At 47.1% G+C, this 19,838-nt stretch overlaps 2 protein-coding genes across 5 annotated transcripts in view; one reads left to right on the forward strand and one right to left on the reverse strand.

Annotated features, from left to right (window-relative positions):
• Positions 1 to 3,110: 3,110 nt before the first annotated feature.
• Positions 3,111 to 7,248, forward strand: Rasl11b (RAS like family 11 member B). The gene is made up of 4 exons (XM_027390891.2): positions 3,111 to 3,249; positions 3,785 to 3,841; positions 5,029 to 5,105; positions 5,868 to 7,248. Exons 1-4 carry the CDS (start codon positions 3,111 to 3,113, stop codon positions 6,336 to 6,338), a joined length of 744 nt encoding a protein of 247 aa, XP_027246692.1. The 3' UTR covers positions 6,339 to 7,248.
• A 5,870-nt stretch (positions 7,249 to 13,118) lies between these two features.
• Scfd2 (sec1 family domain containing 2) overlaps positions 13,119 to 19,838 on the reverse strand; it is a 346,541-nt gene continuing 339,821 nt past the window's right edge. For 3 of the 4 annotated variants that reach the window (XM_035452402.1, XM_027390893.2, XM_027390895.2), the window contains one exon: positions 13,119 to 14,568. In XM_035452402.1, the coding sequence (XP_035308293.1) occupies positions 14,476 to 14,568 (93 nt within the window). In that variant the 3' untranslated portion in view covers positions 13,119 to 14,475. Of the gene's footprint in view, positions 14,569 to 15,523; positions 15,555 to 19,838 lie in introns of all 4 variants that reach the window. The other variant, XM_027390894.2, reaches the window with a different exon arrangement.

The raw sequence follows: 19,838 nt of genomic DNA on the forward strand, positions 1-19,838 counted from the left end.
CCCAGCACAGATGTTAAGTAAATATTTATTAAATTTACATTCTGGGATCCTAAAGACTTCCAGACACCAAATTATCTCTGGAAGCTCTCAGATCAAAGATTGACTTTAAAGATCAAAGAGGAACTCCAGATGCTGAGGCAAAATCAAAACGTAGCAAAAATATTTCTGTCTTTACTCCCCCAATCCCTCATATTTTAATCTTCCATCCTCTTATCTTTATTTAAGAAAGGAGAGGGGTCAGAGGGAGGGAGACAGAGATGAGAGATGGAGAGGGAGGCAGAGAGTGTGAGCACATCACATATCATCTTCTGGCTATTTGTGACATGTATTTACGTGCAGATGCATGTGGCTGGGAGCACACCCATGTGTTTGAGCGACCCCATGGAGGTGTCTACCTCAATCATTCACCATCTCATTTTTCAAGAAATAAATTTTGCATGGAACATAGAGCTGATTCTGTTAGACTGTCTGGCCAGCAAGCCCCAAGATGGAGCTCTTCCGGTCTTCATTACCAACTGAGAAACCTCCCTAGTCCTCATTTAATTGGTTTCAAATAGCACTGATTACCTTCAGACTTGTGGAACTGTCCACTATGGGCTGTATGATCTTTGTGAAGATGTATGTGAAGCTCTGTTCTCTTGATTTTAAAGGAAGATGGGCACAGATTCTTTGGCACTATTTCCATCTACAGGTGGAAGCGATTCGAGTCCTCTTCCCACTTTGGTTTGGGTGGGTTCTGTGTGCTAGGCTGTTAGCAGTAGAGCAGTGCTTTGCCAATTCCATAGAGAAGTTTTAAGGGATTGGCTTCTGTTTCCTGTCTTAGGAGTACTCACTTATGAGAAATCACGTGTTCTGAGGCAGCCTGAGCTATGCCCAACTCTCCCCCTGTTCCCCCCTCCCATTTGGATTTCCAAGAAGTGATAACTAAATGCTATTATCTGAGGTTAACCAGATGCAGGTGGGGGCTACTGGGGATACATCTCTTAACTAACATACCTTTCTTTTTGTTATTTTCCTCAACTTTCTTTTCTCTAGGTGTGTTTTAAGTACAGTCAGTTAATTTTGACTTAAAGTAAGAATACTAAGTTCAGCCTCCATGATGCAGACAGAAAAATCACAGGTTTGGTTAGTCTCGTGGTAATGAAAATGAAACATCAGAAGCTAAAATGATTCAAAGCAAAATTCCCTTTGAGAACTTTTTATCATGTTTGTGTGTGTGCAAAAAGCAGCCTAACAAATGCTGTAGACTACGTAATTATTTCCTATGTAAACACTATAGAATTGCAGGCTAGGGAGACCAAGGGTTGAAAGGTATATGCTACTTGTAATTATAGCTTTGCTAAGTTTGATTTTATAGACTGGCAAAACTCAAGTTTAAACCACACAGAAAGACATGATGCAAATTGGACATGCCCTCTTCTCCCTAACGCACAGGGCTGACCTTACTTCAGTCCAGTGTTCTGCCTAGAAGGCAGGCTTTTACAGTTATTGCTTGGCCTGTGAGCCCCACTGAGTATGCTGTTTGCCCTAGAAGACTTATCAAGACAGGTCAATAATATCTTTCTATTTCCTTCAGCCTTTCAAACTGTTAATAGAGTTCATCGCAATCTGCCCAGAGTAAGGTGGTAAATTCCACTCAAATACCTGGCGAATAAAGTCCAGAATGGAAGGTGATTAAATAGGAAATGGTGTAGATACTGGCATCCACCTCTTTTGCATTTCTACCTTTAATAAGGGGTCTACAAAAGTCACAGGCTTTGCTGTCTTAGGCACCAAGATAAAAGGGCCTGGGGGTTGTAATGCGGTGGTGGCTGTGATAAGGTCTAGAAGGTTGCTGAAGCTGGGATTTGGCCATCCTTTGACGATGCTTTTCTCTGATGACAACACTGGGGTGCTAGACATTTTATGAGTGCTGGGCCCCACATTTTCCTTGGCATCAAGCCACTTTAAACTAACCCTTGCCTTATGACCAGATTAAATGAAGGGCCCTTCTGCCTCCCAATGAGCCCCATCCACAGCTACAATGACTGTTTTCTTACCATTTCACAGCTCCGGGGGAGGAGATGTGACTGGGTGAGAGGTACAAGCTTATTCTAGCGACATTTGGTTTGGTTTTGCCTCTGGGGGTGCAGCACTTGCTTTCTGCGGTGTGTGTGTTCTCGTGAGCATGCACTGTCCGCAAGAACTAGAGCAAAATGGATTATTTTGCCCCAAAGACAAATGCCACGTTTTGTGGCAGGGTGGAGTGTCCTTGTTTATGGATACAATGATGGGATAATGTACAATCCAGGACAATACTTTGGATGTAGCCAAGTAAGAGAAAGCAACGTCCCCAGCGTATGAGCAGAGGACTGGGTAGTGGCCATAGGCCGGTCGGTTTCCCTGGAAGGTTCCTTAGCCTCAAGAGGTGGAGAAATCAGTTAGAAGCAGGCTAGGAGACCCAGGATCCAACCCAGAAAATGCCCTAGTAAGACCCGGCGGCGAGATGGGCAGACAAGGATAGGTGTCCCTATACCCATCGCGTATCTGAGACCGGGCAGATATGACAGGTCTCCTACGAGCATCCGAGACCTCGTAGGCACAGACAGATTTCCCCACCCGGACTTGAGACCCAGAAGCCACGGACAGGTCTCTCACGCGGATCTAAGACGCGGCAGAGACGGGCAGAGCTTCCACGCGGATTTGAGACCCCGTAAACCCGCAGCCACAGCTGGGGCCGCGTGCTAGCGCAGCGGGAGCCGCCTGGATCCCGCACGTTGCAGCCCTCGCGCCGGACGCCCTGTTTTCCTCCGGTCTCACGGGGCCCCGCACTCGCTCTCGGCTCCATTGGGGGCGCAGCTTCTCTGTGCAGCCCGAAGGCGGGGCCTCGAGAAGGACGCCCGGGGATTGGCCGCCCGGGGAGGGGGCGGGGCCTGAGCCAGAGAAAACCGGCGCCCGGTCGCCTGCCACCCCAGCTGCGAGCCGGAATCGCTGAGTCGGGTCTCTCGTCCTTCTCCCTGGTACTTTCTATCCCTCTTGGACTCGCGGCGTCGGACCGGGTCACCCTCTCCGCGCGAGCCGCTCCTGTTCTCACTTCCCTCCCGGCGTGGTGCAGCTCGGCCGCAGCGGCGATGCGCCTCATCCAGAACATGTGCACCATCGCCGAGTACCCCGCCCCGGGCAGCGCCGCTGCCGACTACTGCCTGGGGGCTGCGGGCCGCCGGCTCGTCAAGATCGCCGTGGTGGGGGCCAGCGGCGTGGGCAAGACCGGTGAGTCCAAGCGAGGGACCCACTTGGTTGTGGGGAGGGACATGGGAGACACCCCCCCCCCACGCCCGGACTGGAGAGGGGAGAGGTGGTCGTTGCAGCGGAATCATCTACTCCTTCATGCCCCTGGTTCAACATAAGAGGGCCACTGGGGTCCACAGTTCCCACCGGCTTTCGAGCCGGAGTAGAACTTAAGGGTTTTGAGCCTCTGGCAGGGTCTGGGACAGAACGGTTAGTGACTGTAATCTCTTCTGGAGTTCCGTAAGGTTAGGAAGACATTCGCCTGCTGGAAGGCTTAGGTGTGGCCCAGCCGGGCTCTAAGGAAGGGCTGGTCCACAAGACCCTCCCCGCTGGCAGAGTCGTAATTCACCCGGCTTCTACCCCCTAGTGTCTGGCAGAGGGGTCAAGGAGCTACGGGGTAGGAATTTCCCTCGGTGGCCGGCTGTGACTTTCTTTGGAAGAGTTGGGTTCCAGATGGGGGCGGGGCGGAGACCCATCTAACTTAGCGGGTTAACTTGTTCTCGTTTCTCCGCCGCAGCTTTGGTGGTCCGGTTCCTCACTAAACGATTCATCGGAGACTATGAGCGAAATGCAGGTGAGGAAATACACTGAGAAAAAGCCTGTTGGGATTGCTGCACTCATTTCTCAGTGCCTTCGAGGACACTTCCTTCTGAGTGACAGTGTGAGCATCAGGGTTCTGCCACTTCCAATTCTGCACGACACCACCCCCCACCCCCCAGCTGCCATCTGGCCTCATTCCATTCCAGGCCCATTCATCATTTTATCAAGTGCCCGAAAGTATTCCCAGTGGTATGCTTTGGCTATAGGGACCCTAGTTGGAAGCACCCTTTGTAATTCGGGGCCTTTTCCTTTAAAACATGCCTGCAAAAGTCATCAAAAACAAAAACAACCAACCAACCAAACAAAAAAACCCAACCAAACCACCCCAACCCCCGCTGACCAGCTCCACCCCCACCCTCTCCCACTGCTGGCTGCCTTTCAGGGGTGACCTTTAAAAGCAAAGGCCAAAAGAGGGTAGTTGTAAACCTAAAGTTCTTTTCCTTAACAAAGAAAAATAACTAGCTGAGGATTTTAGAAGGGAGAGCTCCTGAATAATGAGAAGACAAGTAATTTACTCTCCGTGATTGAAAATAACTGTCCCAGGAGGCTTTGGTACTTTTCTGTGACCTGCTAGCAAATTGCTTGACTAAGTAGACTGTAGGGAGAACCTGTTGGGGATTAAGTGAAATGAGCCATAAGCCATCCTAAGATAAGATATGGCAGCCTTCTGCTTTGATACAGAGTTGATCATCAAGTCAAATTTTTATGCCAGGGATATTAACTATGCATTTACTAACCATAGTTGCCTATGAATCTATTATAGCCAGTGGACAAAATATGACTGTTTAGAGAATGGTAATGCACTAAAATAAAAATAAACCCTACAATACTGAGCCAGAAAATTTGCTTCAAGGAAATATTCTAAATATGGAAACTCAGTTTAAAATTAGACCAGCAAGTTTCTAAAAACCCACAAACTTTGACCTACTTTTGATAAATCTACTAGCATAGGGTTAAAATTGCAGCTGGCCTTTAAACAAGAGCTGAAGTAAATCCATTAAATGGAAGTGAACTACATCGTGTGTGTGTGTGTGTGTGTGTGTGTGTGTGTGTGTGTGTGTGTGTGTGTGTTGGTGCAAGCTGTATTGCATAAATAAAAACCCACATTTCATAAGGCTGCACATGAAGGAGGAACATGATCTCTTTTCTTTGCCTTCATAGGTAATCTGTATACCAGACAAGTCCAGATAGAGGGAGAAACCCTGGCAATTCAAGTCCAGGACACTCCAGGCGTCCAGGTGAGACACTGTGCTGCTGAGTGGGTCAAAGGGGAGACCAGTGGCCATGGAATTGTTCCCTAGTTCATCAATTGGAAGACAGGCTGTGGGGAGCGAGGTCTAGACTTTACTGTTGTTTGACAGTTTAATTGTATCTGGCTGCTGGTCAACCTTGGCCTGGCTTAGTTTGGGAGATTGGGTGAAGGGCAGAGCCCTTCCTCAGTGGAGAGCGGGAGGGGTGGGGGCAGCAAATCAACACTTAGAATTGGCAGTGTTTCCTTTCTTCTGTTTTTATGTATGTGCTTTTGGCATTAAAAACCAAATATGTGGGTCCAGTCTCCAACACCCAGAATCACTTTTATGTTGTGGAAAGTTTCTCTGTAGACAAAAGAGCTCTGCTAGTATTTTTTTTTTTTTTTTCTCCTTCCCCGTCCTACACTGGGCAGTTATCCAGGTTTAAATGCTTCCAGCTCCTATCTTTACTTCACCAGACTTACTGTCTAGCCAGTTAATTTCCCATTTTGTGCAACTACAAAGTCTCTCTGCGTGGAGTTCTCTGCAGGTCCATTTTCCACTTGAGTGTGGTGAAGCTGCCCTGTTATTTATTCCAACTCCGAGCAGCTGGATCAACATATTGTCAAGAAAGCTGGTGTGTGGGGATAGAACTTGTTTATGACCCATAACCGCCATCATCACTAGGAAGGGTTCTTTTGAATTAAGGTCTGATTGAGCTGCAGCTCTGTGCAGCACTCACTGTTCACCTTGTTCTCCCTGTCTCTTCAGGTACACGAGAATGGCTTGAGCTGCAACGAGCAGCTGAATCGCTGCATTCGCTGGGCAGATGCCGTCGTCATTGTTTTCTCCATCACCGACCACAAGAGCTATGAACTCATTGGCCAGCTCCACCAGCACGTCCAGCAGCTTCACCTGGGCACTCGGCTGCCTGTGGTGGTTGTGGCCAACAAAGCTGACCTGTTACACATCAAGCAGGTTGACCCTCAGCTTGGACTGCAACTAGCCGGCATGCTGGGTTGCTCCTTCTATGAAGTATCTGTCAGCGAAAACTATAACGATGTCTACAATGCCTTCCATGTCCTTTGCAAAGAAGTGAGCCACAAACAGCAGCCCAGCAGCACACCCGAGAAGCGCAGGACCTCCCTCATTCCCAGACCTAAGTCACCCAACATGCAGGACCTGAAAAGGAGGTTTAAGCAAGCTCTGTCTGCCAAAGTGAGGACTGTCACATCTGTGTGAAGCGTGACTCCTGGAGGGGGTTTGGTCTTCTGGGCAGAGGGCCTGAGGTTCTTAAGCAGGACCGTTGCAGGCTGATGGCAGTTCATGGTTCCGGAAAGGGCTGCAGCAGAGGGGCCTTAGGAGCCTGTGGAATTCTGCAAAAACGAAGTGTTTGGAGCCCGAGAACAGATGGACGGATATGTGACTTTTCTGCCATGGGGCATGTTTTTGTTTCTCACTGCCTTAGAAATGGTAGTCAGTTTCACCGAATAAATTGATGTGAATTAGGGTGGGTGTGAAAGAACTGAGGAAGCATTCACAGGCTTTTTCTCCCGTCTCCATTTTTTTTTTTTTTCTCTCAAGAGGAAGGTTTGCCTTTCTCAATGTCTCCAATATACTATCTTTACAGGATGCCTTTCTGACTTGAAGGATACCCAGATTTCTTTAAGAACAAGGAGGGACCCTCCCCACCCCATAAAGGTCAAATTCTAGGGCAAAATATTCTTTATACAGACAGTCTTGAGCTGTGGTCTACAAGAAGGTGCTTGATCTCCTGATGCAGGATGGCTACATATATTGAGTAGCTGTGAAAAACTCAACTCTGGACTGCCCAATCGTGACAGTGTACAGTTGTTTGTTTGCTTTGTTTTTTTTTTTTTTTTAAACTGGCATCAGGTACAGAAAAAAGTGTTAGTTGATGTTGGTGTGGTTTGTGTAAATGACTCATGGCAATGACGTTGGGTTGCTTCTTGGGCCTGGCTGAGTCGTGGCTATGGGTGGCTGAGATAATGAAATGCTGTCTTATGGAGTGACGAGATGTAGGCCTAGCTGCCAAATCCCCTACACAAATGCACTTTAAGGAGCCATTCTTGCTTTGGCTCAAACTGTAATTAATTTATTTTATGTACAATAAATCTCTCATTTGATAAGAGCAGCCATCTGACTGGGGCTTTATTGAAATGTTTACCTTCTGTCCTCCAGAAAGTCTGCGTTTATTGAGCATGTTGAGTCAAGGGATGTGTCCTCCAGGTGCGATCTCTTATGCCTCACAACATGTGACCAGTGGGGTACATTTTATTACCCACATTTTGCACATTACAAAACAGCCTTGCAGAACAAGTTCAATGACTCGAGGGCTACAACCTACAAGCACTGTTGATTGTGATTTGGCCTTTTGTTCCAGAGTTGCATGTCTCCTCATTTTCTTCATGGTCCTCTGGGTAGACCTAAGACTGTGTGCACTTCTCAACAGAGCTACTGAGGGCAAACATGCTTCACCACAAATCAATGCTGCTTCATGTGTGATGTGCTTAATAAAACTTTTTTGGGGGCATACTGTGTCCCCAAACTACACTTTAGTGTCACAGTAAGAGCTTACAACCATTGATTTGGAGCTATTCAGGAGCTGTCCCATGGAGCTATTGTCATACGTGTGTGCCACAGCTGCCAGGCCTCTCTCTTCTGCTGCCATTTGAGCCTGGAAGGCCTTTCATGCAAACTCAACGAGTCTCCATCTCAGTGGGCAGGGCATTGTCCTTCCATCTGGGTAGCACGTTCTGTAGTTTTCTTGGCTAACCCTCCAGATAACCTTGTGAGGAGGACCTAGCAAGATTTCACAAATGAGTGATGTCCTCAAGCTCGCATAAAAGAGTTCAGTGTCTTCTGAGGATTCAATGATATTTCTTTATCATGCTTCCTATATAAGATTTGCATACTGCCACAGAGGTACAGTAGTAGGATGTGTAGGGAGTCTGCTAAGATACAGGGCTGGGCTATTTAAACTCATTTTCCCAGGGGAGCATCTGACTGCTCTTGACAGTGACATTCTGACATTTATGTTTTGTTATATAGAGAGCTGATTTTTAAAAAGCTCTTCAAACCTAACCTCACCTCACCTCTGGGAAGGGTGTGTGTTGGCAGCAGGGTGGGGAATGGTGTTCACAGAAGATGGATTCAGTTCAAGAGCGGAGGCAGGTATCTATATTCTACTCAATCTTCCTCTTCTGTGATTGTTAGCAATGCCCAGTGAGCAAACAGTTCATCTTTGCACACTGCCCCTGGGCACACCCATCCTCTGAAACTGGAGTCAAGGAGGTTTGTGGGGGTAGATTTTTGTAGCACAAGCGGTGAGTGGAGCTAGCCTCCACTCTTACTGCCACCTGTCTCCTCTTTCTCACGGCTCATTCAAGGGCATCTCTGTAGGGCTCTGGCCAGTCTCCTTGCAGTCTAGGTGCCTGCACCTTCTCATCTCCTACCCTTGGCACTAATGACTGCACACTCACTTCGCCTAAGTAGGTCTTTCAGCTACGAAGGCTCTTTGGCTACAAAAGGATGAAGTGGAGACGGGAGAGGGAGAATACAAGAACAACAATACATCTCTGATGGAAACCATTGGCTCAGGTGGATGACTTTTCACAGTTCTAGACGCAGTGTTCTCAGCCTACGTTTGGCACAATGTTTCACTAATCTCATCCGTCTCAATACTAGTATCTCTCCACTTACCCTCCCCCACTTGATGTCTACAAACTCTGGCTGAGAAACAGGCTCATCTCCCACCAGGCAGGGGTAGGTATGAGCCTGTTGCAGAGGAGGAGAGGGATGAAAGTTTATTGACTATTTACAACACACCAGATTACACATGCTCTTTAATCTTTGGGAAACTCCAGAGGGAGGCTCTATGACTCCTATTTAAGATGAGGAAACTAAGGCCTAGAGATTCTGTTAGCTTGGGGCCAGACAGTAACAGCACTCTAGTTCATTTACTGACTGTCTGGGCACCAGCAACAGATGTCTGAAACAAGGATATTCTAACTCCACACTAACTCCACCATCTATCTCTCTTTAGCATCCTAAACAGGGAAGGAAGCAACTGGCTCGGCTCTCAAGAAGCTGATCCTGGTCCCCACCCTAAGCCATTCTGATGCTAAAGCTTGTTGTTGTCACTCAGCTGCTGCTCTGAGCTTTCTCCTGACCAGCCTACCTTCCTGGCCCCACTACCCCATCTTCCTCCACCTCCCTTTTTGCTACCGGCTGGGTTACTGCCTGGCCCCAGGGCTCCTGGCAATAGGACCACATCTGCTGTTGCCATTAGCCAGAGGCTGCTGGTTGCTTTGGCCTCCAGCCCCCTCAGTAATAAAGACGTCCAGGTTGGAGGGGCTGCCTCCCAGCCGGTCTGTCTCAGAGCCCAACCCATGTCTGTCATGATGTCTGGCTTTCTAGTTTCCTCCCAGCTTCAAATCAAAACCATTTGCAGCCGCAGGATGGGCCTGGCCCTGCTGTATAGCAGCAGGGGAGGTTGGGAGAGAGGCTGCGAAACTGCCTTCCGTCCTCATCCAACTCCAGGAGGGTTGCCTGTCTGGCAGCTCAGAACCCCGAGTTTTAGGGGCTATGACTATGTTTATAGAGAGCCCCTTTATTTATGAAAATAAAAAAAGAGATTTCAGCATTGGTCTTTTACCCTAAGAGGAAAAAAACAAATCTGTTTTCTGGGCAAGGGAACAAATTGTGGGCAGACCCCCACAATGGCACACTATGATCTTGCTTAGCAGAGTGGAGATGGCAAATGCCCAGCTGTGGGAGCTCCCAGAACCTCCCGGGAATAGCCTAGCAGGGGGGCACTTGCCTGTTTACAATAAAGAACCCAGAAAGCTGTCTGGGTTTAACTCTGGAAGTCTAAAGGGATGGTTTCAGCAGGTTCTTACTGCCTTCATCAATTCCTGAATCAGAGAAGAGAATAGGATTAGAGTTATTAGCTAGAGTGGGGGGGGGGAGAGACACCACACCTCTCCCTCTCCTTCTGGAATGGTCTGCAAGCCCTCCACCATATGGTTTTCTGAAGTTCCTTTCAAAGCAGAGATGGAGTTTTTTTTTTTTTTTTTTTTTTTATGTTTCTTGGGCAAGCCAACAGACAACATTTGTAATGTTGGATTATTTGTTGTTGACATGCTGTTTCTGGTAACCAGGGTAGGAAGAAACAATAGTGGTGGTGGGGGTATGGAATTATTTGTTACGGAAATATCAGTGTAACTGTAGAGACCCTGGTACAAACAGATATCTGTATAGGGCCTGACCCCTCTGCATGGACTTCCAAACACTCTGCTTGTGCCCTATGCTTGTGGGACAGGGCTCCGAAAAGAGCAGACCTCAGTCATCACAAAGTATTTACTAGGATTTTAATTTGTGTCTATAAGAAGTGGCTGCAAGGCCTGTGGTAGGAGATTGGCCTGTGTATGCCTGCTTTGGCCAGCATGGTTCGGGTGGTAAATATACCTAGACATGAGAGTCATTATCGCTCAGCTCCTCAGCTGGGCCGTTTGTGTCACCTTCAGGTGGCTGCCATAATGGGTATGGGGGAGATCCCTTTAAAATTCATACATCTGGATAATGTGGAAATGGTAAATGAGGCTTTCAACCCCAGACGACACAAAGCTGCTTTCTGGCTAACATTACTGATGGAAAAGTTTCTATTGGAAACATGGATTTGCAGAGGCAATCATTTGACATTCATCACTAGTAGTGTCTTAGGCTTTCTATTGCTGTGTAGAGACACCATAACCATGGCAACTCTTATAAAAGAGAACATTTAATTGAAGTGGTAGCTTACGGTTTCAGAGGTTTAGTCCATTATCATCATGATGGGGAGCATGGCGGCATGCAAGCAGACATAGTGCTGGAGAAGGAGCTGCTATATGTGACTATGCAGGCAACAGGAAGAAGACTGTCATACTGAGCAAAGCTTGAGCAAAAGAGACCTCAAAGCCCGCCCCCACAGTGACATACTTCCTCCGACAAGGCCACACCTACTTCAACAAAGCCATATCTCCTAATAGTGACACTCCCTTCTGGGAGCCATTTTTCTTTAAACTACCACAATTAGTGATTCTCAGGTATTGTTATGCTTAGATCTAAAACATCCTCCAAAGGTTCATGGGTTGGGAACTTAGTCATCAATGTAGTGCTAAAAGAAGAGGCCTTGGGGGTAACTGGATCATGAGTTCTTTGATTTCATAAATGGATCAATCTATTGACTAATAACTTATTGCAACACTGGGAGGTAGGTGGAACTTTAGAGGATTGGACTCTCCAGAGGAAGCTGGTCACTGGGCTGGGTTCTGAGAGTATGTACTTTGTCCCTGCCCCTAGCCCCTCCACCATTCCCTGGCTATCCTAAGTACAATGGGTGTCCACTCCTACATATTCTTTATCATGTATGATGCGCTGTCTCAACATGGGCACAGAAACATCAGAACCAAGTGACTGTGGACTGATACCCCTGGGACTATGAGCCAAAATGACAGTTTTTCTCCTGCAAGTTGATTTTCTCAGATATTTTTTCACAGTGACAGAGAGCTAGCTAATATGGGAGCACTGAACAGCTTACCATGAGCCATGTTCTAAGTACTTCTCTTTCAATTTGCACTAAAACCCAGTGTGTTATAGCCTACTGCATCTAATTTCATGTTCAACAAAGACCTGGACAGATGAACTACCAGCCATGGAAAAATGTGCCCTTGGCCTACCTCTTGGTTAGATGGCCTTGGCTGGACTAAGACTTTATTTCTCTTCATTTTTCTTCTCCCCAGAAAGGCCTTTGAATTCTCTATTCATTTACTACCATTCTCCTGATGATGCTTTGTCATTTTGTGAAGTAACTCATTGATGACTAATACCCACACTTCCTAGAGCCGTGTACCAGCCATTCTATTAGAGGTGGCTTCCTAGCAGCCCTCTGGGAAGGAGGCTCCATTATTACCCATTTCATTGATTTTGGTCAGGCTTGTAAAACTATGGTGCTCTGAGAGGTGGCATTGGGACATAACGTCAGAGAGGACCCCAGAGCCTTGACCCATGGGCTCCTTCACACAGTTGGGATATGCTTAGCATCCTCCTTAATCCCTCCCTCATCTAGGAAATGAGCACAGATTCAGTGTCCAAAGATACTGCCACAGGACAGTGCTCCATTGCTCAAGTCACCCTCTTTCTCTTATTTGTTCATGGCCATTTTCAGGACAACAACCAAACTTGCATTATGCTCCTGCTGTTTAGTATGGAGGATCAGGATTCTCTCCTGTTTCTTTGGTCTTTTTATTCAAACCAGATTCCAGTTATCACCAACTTTTTCCAGCTTGCTGGTCTCCAAAGCCTCAATCACTGATTGTCTCCTTGGCCCAGTTCTTCCAACCAGCAGCCATCGAGATGGAAGAAGATGATTACAAAGTAAACTTTTCACGCTTCTCCTACTCACCCATATACCAGCCATGGCCATACTTACTTCAGTGCTAGAGCATTCTAGAATGCTAACATAACTGGCAATGTTATCCTATTATAGAGGTAGAAGTTTCTGAACATTCTTTACTAGGTAAGAAACAATTTGCCAAGATAAACTATTAAACTCACATAAGTAACACACAAATACACATTTGATGTAAAACACTGAAACAGTACAGAAGTAATGGGGTGTGATTCCCCCTTTGGTAGCCTTCCCCTTGATGTGTCTTCCAGACATAACTATTGGTTAGCAGTTTGGTTTGGTATTTCCAGTTTCCCTTTGCATGTAGACATATGATGTATAACTTAACCTTGAGAAGAAACCCACAGGGAACCCAGGCATAAGGCACAGCATCAACTGGTCATCCGTGGAGTTAGGGCGATATTTGCTCATCTGTGAGTGCCATGGAGTCAGGGTGGTGTGTGATTTGTGATGAGCCTGGTTCAGAACTTCAGAGTATCTGAAATGTTCTCTGCAGGTTCCCATTCAACATTTGAGAATGAATGGATGAATGAACAGTTTTGAGTCACATGGTAGGTTACTTTAAACTCCTTTATTTTACAAAGTACTTACTCTCCATACATATTTCTTTGAGGTTAATGCCATTTTTTCTCATTCAATGTAAGTCTTTTACCTTAATGGGATTTAAAAAAGAGTTGCCTTATAGTTCGGCACCATTAAAGAAATGGAGAAGATAGAAAGCACACTTGGGAGTGAAAATGAACATATTATTTCATGAAAATCAGCTTCATTGATCTCAAAATGATTCTAAATTCACAGTTCTTTTTTTCTCTACTTCCCTAAAACGACAGCATTTAACAGAGAAGTAAGATGTACAGCCATGCCTTGGTTTATATTTTATTTTGTCTTCCTGCTTAATCCACACTAGAAACTGTATTCAGCTTTGTCTCATTTCAGACATCCATTACTCCTGCCAGGAACTCCCACTGGCCATGTACCTATAAGTGATGTCTGGGTTCCAAGCAGTTCTTTCTTTCCTTTTCCCTAGAGTGCTCATATAATTTCACTAGATGCGTCTGGGTTTTTCTGTTATGACCAGAAAAAAAAATGTAAGGTCTCAGATGAAGGCTTTCTATTTCAGTAGGAATCTGAAATCACAGATTTCAGATTGGGGGTTGGGGTTCCAGCCTACACTCCCTGGGAGGGAATGTCTTCTGCTTGGGGCTTCCTCTGGACAGGAGTAAACCATCTTCATCAGGGACAGCCCTCTGGTCTCCCTCGCTGTCCCTCCCACTGCTGTTCCAAGTGGAGGGCTGCCCTGCTCCTTGAACCAGCTGGAACAAAGCAGCCCTTTGTTACTCCTGAGGTGATTTACCACTCATGGAGGCCACCAGGCTAGTGCTGGTCAGGCTGTCCCCCCTTTCCTTGTCTTTCAGAAATGTCTTGGAGTTGGAGAGAAACACAATCCCAGGCTCTGTCTGTGGCATCCCTCTGTCACTTAATAATCACAAAGACTCATTTCCTTAAGCAGGAAATTAAGCACATTTAACTTCCCTTGACTAACTCCAAACCATAATGCTTATCTCTACTACTACTTGCCGGCAGGTTTCTACCCAGAGCTAAGGGACTTGCAGGCAGCTCCAGGAAGATTACAATAGGGGAGAGGTTAAATGAGGGCCTGTAGGTGAAGTCAGCTAAAGACAGCTTGACACCTTTAGAAAAAGAATGAACACGCAAGTCTTTATTTCACTTTTGAAGAACGGGGGCAGTCCAAACACTGCCTTCTGCATGGTTATGAAGACTGCTCTGGTCGAATTAAGTCATACCTATAATTAGTAATGCAGACACTGGATTTGGAGGCATATCTGGAATGGTGACAGATGGGTATTGGTATTTCCAGTTCATACAGGTCCTATCTTCTCTTAGATGTCAGAAGCCAAGGTCTGGGTGTAGCCGGTCAGTGGCAAAGAGCAGCTCAGGAATGTTAAGTGGCTTCAGGAGTCTTGTGGACAGCACCATCACCTATGACAGGAAGGACAAGCACAGCACAGTCAGGGAAGTCAGTTAGGGGCTAAGAAAGGTTTTGGAAGGAGGAACAGGGTGACTGGCATGAAGAAAGCAGACATGGCACAGGGTCCCTCATCTGTAACCTGGGTGCCAAGCGTGGCTCATGCTTTGTGGCCCTTTGGACCCACCTGGCTGATGCTCTCTCTAGAACACCAAGACAGCTTGCTCCTGAACTTGCCTGGGGGCATGGTATGCTTTATAAGGGCCAGGTGAGGGTCTGCCTAAGCAGGTACTAGCACCCCTCCATAAGCAACTGCCTATGGGAAATCAGGGAGGTGATCCAGAAGGAGTCCCACAGGCCAGCACGGTGTCTCAGGACTGGGCTGCACCCAGCCATGCAACATTGGACAGGTGCAGGGAGGACACCTCCCTGTCCTCTCGACTGCCCACAAAGTTATCCCAGGTGTAATGAAATCATTGGTGCAAAACAGAGGCCGAATTCCAACTCAAGGCAGAGCAGGGCAGGGTCATGGTCAAGGAAGGGAGTAGAAAAGAAACATTTAAAATTGTGTTTTTCTTCTTGAAAATAACTTTTTAATGACCTTGTTGAAGAGTTCCCTGTCTTTTCCTGGAGAATGGCCTTCAAAACACTTGTTCTTGGAAGACAGCTATCTCAAGAAATAAGTGGCTAATGCCAACCAACCCCTATTTTTGGCAGGAAAAAAAAAAAAAAAAAAAAAAAAAAGCACTGAAACCCGAACTTCATTCTCCTTGAGATCTATGCAAAGAGGTTGTGAGGACAGGGGTGAATTTCAGCATGCCCTTGCCACCTGAGCATGAGGGTCCCAGCATGTGTGCTGCACCAAACCAAGCAGGCATGTGGCAAAAGGCTTCCAGGCCAAAGCTGCCAATGGAGGCTAGGGAGATCTCAGCTCTGCGCTGGTTGGCTGGATTCCCTATGGATACTCACTTTACTTGGAGCCTCTCTCTCCTCAACAGTCCTAGAAAGAAAAGAAGAGCTTGCAGCACTGTCACCAGGGTTATGTAAGTTCCTCTACTAAGCCCAGGAAGTGCTCAACTACTTTGATTTAGTGATGGGTTTGCAGGTCTCCTTCAGAATCATTTAAAAGCACATAATTTTCTAGAAAAACACATACAGGTTCATATAGTTTTAGGGGAGCCTTACGGGATTTGCAAACCACTTAAAAATGTATACGTAGGGCTGAGGAGACAGTTCAGTGGGCAAAGAATATGCTGTACAAGCATGAGGACTGGTGTGCCAACCCCAGAATCTACATGAGGAAGCTGGGTGTGGTGGTGTAGTCTGTAATCCTGGGACTGGGAAAGCAGAGGCAGACAGGTTCTTGGGGTTCCCTGGCCAGGGGACCTACTTGGTGAGCTCCAGTTTAGTTGAGAGAACTTGTCTCAAAAAACAAGGTAGACAGGTGCTGAGGGATGACAGATGAGTTTGTCCTATGGCTTTTACATGCCTACACACACACACACACACACACACACACACACACACACACACACACACACACACACACACACAGCCTCTGGATGCAGACCCCCGTGAAGCAGAAGAGACCAGTAGCTGTTAATAAACTCCATTCCCATGACTTGCCAGTCCCTGCCATACTGCCAGCCTCCATAGTCCTCAACCCAGTCTAAAGCTGGTGGAATCCTTTCCAGCTGAGGTTAAGGGCAGGAGTGAGGATGGAGTGGGTCTCCAAAGATGATCAAGTCTTGTTGTCAGGTTTGAAGAACTTGGGGGTGGGGGTAGGGGTGGGTGGGTGGGGGTGGGGTGGGGTGGGTGGGGGTGGCTACAAATTCAGTTGATGTCCACACTGAGAGCAGCAAATGGAGCCTAAATTACCTGTCCTGCTCAGGCCTGTGCTGGGCTCACAGCCATGGCTGACAGAGTCTGGATTGGTTTTCTCTGAGTGCGAACACAAAGATCAGACCCCTCTCATCCAAACAAGCAGGGCATCTGGTGCCTGCTCTGCATCAGGTGGAGACAAGCAACAGGAAACAGAAGCAGTTCGTGAAGTAGGTTAGGGGGCCTGAGAGGAAGGGAGAAAGCAGGGCTGAGTCCAAGGACTTCGAGCGCTGCTCTGTGATGGAGAGCACAGGCTCAGGTGTGTCCAGTTTGAGTGGACCCCAGCTAAGGCTGCTTACCCAAGGAGCAGTTACTTAATCACACCAAGTCCCATTTCCCTCACCTTTAGGGCATGGCTAACACCGTCTGTCCCAATGAACCCTGCAGAACATTTAGCACAATGCAGGCTCCAGAGGGGTTTCTGGTGGTGGCTGCTGTCATTTGCTCCCTCTCCTGCCTTCCCTCCTTGCAGCTCACTGCAGCCCTTAAGTTATGAAGGAGAGGTGAGCTGCCAGAGTGTACTCTTTTGGTGTTGGTGTAAATCTGTTACTCATAGGATTCAAACCCGCACTCTCTTCTCACCGCTGTTTGGTAAGCCCTGCCCCTAGGCCTCAGAGTCTGCTTCCCGCTGGATTCTCATCATCTCTTTCCTCCATAGCTCTTTATGGTCAGTCCCATGTGTCAGCTACCCTCAAGTATCTGCAGCTTCACAACTGGCTCTTTGGAGTTGTTCCTTTATCTGGGCACAATCTCTGACTCTTTCTGTGGCTTTTCTATCTGCTAAGATGTCTCTGCCTCCAGCCTGAGTGTGCCCTGTGGCTTTTTGTCTTATTGTCATTTCCCATTGTTTCTTTAGCACAGTGCCTGGTGCAGAGCAGGGCTTACAATAGTGAGTTCATAAATAACTGAGCAAAAGAACTGCATGGCAGAATAGGTGCACAGTGAAGGAGGCAAGGGATTCAGCCCTGGACAGTGGGAAGCGTTTCATTTAGGAAGGCCTCAGATGAGACTGGTCAAATGACTGCCTATATTTACTCTGTATCAGTTCAGTGAAACCTACCATCTGAGGCTGCTGTTTACAACCGAGTTACACCTCCAGGGTTACAACTTACCAGGATACCATCCTTAAGCATCTAAAACATTTTTTTTTCGTTTCTGTGTATGAGTGTTTTGCATTTGTGTGTGTGTGTGTGTGTGTGTGTGTGTGTGTGTGTGTGTGTGTGGAGAGAGAGAGAGAGAGAGAGAGAGAGAGAGAGAGAGAGAGAGAGAGAGGTGTACACCTGCTGCTCTTGGAGTTACAGATGGTTGTGAGCTGCCATGTGAGTTCTGGGAATTGAATTGGTGTCCTCTACAACAACAAGTGCTCTTAACTGCTGGGACATTTTTCTAGCCCATAATCAGCATTTTTATATCCTTGGCATTTTTGACAAGAGCATTTGCTGTTTTTTTTCCAAGTTAATTCACACAAGACTGTGTCTGCATTATTTGGTTAAAATGGTCATTCTAAAAACTTGGCTACAAATGGCAGGAAAAAAAGAGAGAGAAGGGCTTGAAACTAGCCTATCAGATGAAATGTAAATGCTTTAAATACAGCCAGTATGGAGGTTGATTTGACGTTGGAGAATACCTTCCAGAGAGCTGGCTTTTCACAGCAGACCTGGGCAACAGACAAACTTCAGGGACAACCTCGCTCCTTGCTCACAAAGGGTCCTTGTTCTCTGCATTTCTGGTCTCTTTCTCCCGAGCTGCAGCTTCCTTTCCTTTTCTCTTCAGCTCTCCTTCTGTCCTCTTAATTCTTCTTTTGGTTATTGTTGCTTTTCCCTCTCTCAGCTCAGGCCTGGCATCATTCAAATTTGAACAGCGTTTTACCCTGACTTCCCAGCTCCTGGCTGCCCCATCTTCATCTGTCACTTGCCATGTCCGGTGAAGAAGTAAGAGCTTCTTCACCAGGACACAAGGTACAGCCTGGGACACCCCACCTGCATTGTGCACTGTCACTGAGCAGAACACCTCCTACAAAAACCACCCACTCAGAGAGAGTCACTGCTGACTGTCCATGGGTCTCACAGTCTAACAGAGAAATGGCATTTAGCAGAGACAAAGCAATGGTCTATGAAGAGCCCAAGTCACAGCAGAGCCACAGGCAATTGTGATCTGACATTAGCAAATATGGCTAATGGTGGAGGGTCTAACATGGTCTGTCCAAAGATGGGACTTGCTCACATGCCAGCCAACAATGAGACAGCACGGATGACCTTAGTGTCCCCAAAGTCAAGGCGCCAAGCCCTTCCAGCAGCCCTCTGCTTGGCACGTTCTGCACTCAGCTGGGAAGGCCTAGCCCTGGGAGGCCTGCTGGCTGACATTCCTCTTCACCAGCCACACTGTGATTTGCAGGTGTCAACACCGTCTGTTCTGTTTCTGCTGAATGCAGACGTGGCAGTAAAATCGAGGATTTGGGTTTCAGAGCCCTCTGGTTTCTAATACCAAGAATCAAAAGAGCAGACATCAATTTTTTCATTCTCTTTCTTCTAAACCTGATTTCCTCCCCCAAAATGAGCACACAGAGCAGGTGCCCACATGGCCCTTCATCCATCCATCAGCAGCTATGGTTTTTGTACACACAGACATTGGAGGTGTGATCTAACCCTGCTTGTACCTGTGCTATACTGTACACATGGGTATACATCCACTCACTGGTGCCGGAACATAACATGTTCAGTGGTTAATCCAGGGTGACAACTATCCTTTTCAGAAGCCCTGTGATCCACTGGGGCTGCTGTCTACCTGGTCAAGACATCAGGGCTGGGGGTCAGCTCTCCTGTAGAGCCTGTACCATGACAGTCCAGATCATCCTTGGGTTTCATCCCTTCTTGTGTGGGTGTTTTTGTTAATGTCACAGATCTTGTTAATGTCAGCCTTGTTGCAGTTCCCTGTCAATTTTACAATGATTTGGAGCAGGCCAGTACCTAGGTGATCCTGAACCCCAGACATGTATGCAGAATTGTGTATAGCCAGATTTCTAGATTTAGGTTTTGTTTTTAAATGTTTGATTCTCATCAACACTGTGCTTCAGATGTATGGTAGTTCGTGGAGGCATGGCGTCCACACCTATTGGGGAAAGCAGTTGAGAGCTGTCTAGCTCCCATGCTTGGCCTCTCTTTCTTTACCTGACCTGGCTGTTTTCTGTGAGGATACCTCACTGTTACTGTCTTCTTATAATCAAAGGCTTCTGTGGGCCTCGTGGCCACCATTCAGTAGCCCCAGAGCTCAGCTGGCTAGAGCATCTGGCCACAGGGCCCCATGCCGCATAGCAGAGTGAGGGGACAAGGCTGGCACCTGGCACAAGCACTTGAGGAAGGAACCTCAGGAGACTCCTGACTTGGTCTTGTACCTGTTTAGGGTG

Source organism: Cricetulus griseus (genome assembly GCF_003668045.3).
Source record: "Cricetulus griseus strain 17A/GY chromosome 1 unlocalized genomic scaffold, alternate assembly CriGri-PICRH-1.0 chr1_1, whole genome shotgun sequence".
Taxonomy (NCBI): Eukaryota; Metazoa; Chordata; class Mammalia; order Rodentia; family Cricetidae; genus Cricetulus; species Cricetulus griseus.

Coding starts and splice junctions, on each gene's coding strand:
- Rasl11b (XM_027390891.2), top strand. CDS start 3,111: ATGCGCCTCATCCAGAACATGTGCACCATCGCCGAGTACCCCGCCCCG. Junction 3,250..3,784: donor CAGCGGCGTGGGCAAGACCG/GTGAGTCCAAGC, acceptor TCTCCGCCGCAG/CTTTGGTGGTCCGGTTCCTC. Junction 5,106..5,867: donor AGGACACTCCAGGCGTCCAG/GTGAGACACTGT, acceptor CTGTCTCTTCAG/GTACACGAGAATGGCTTGAG.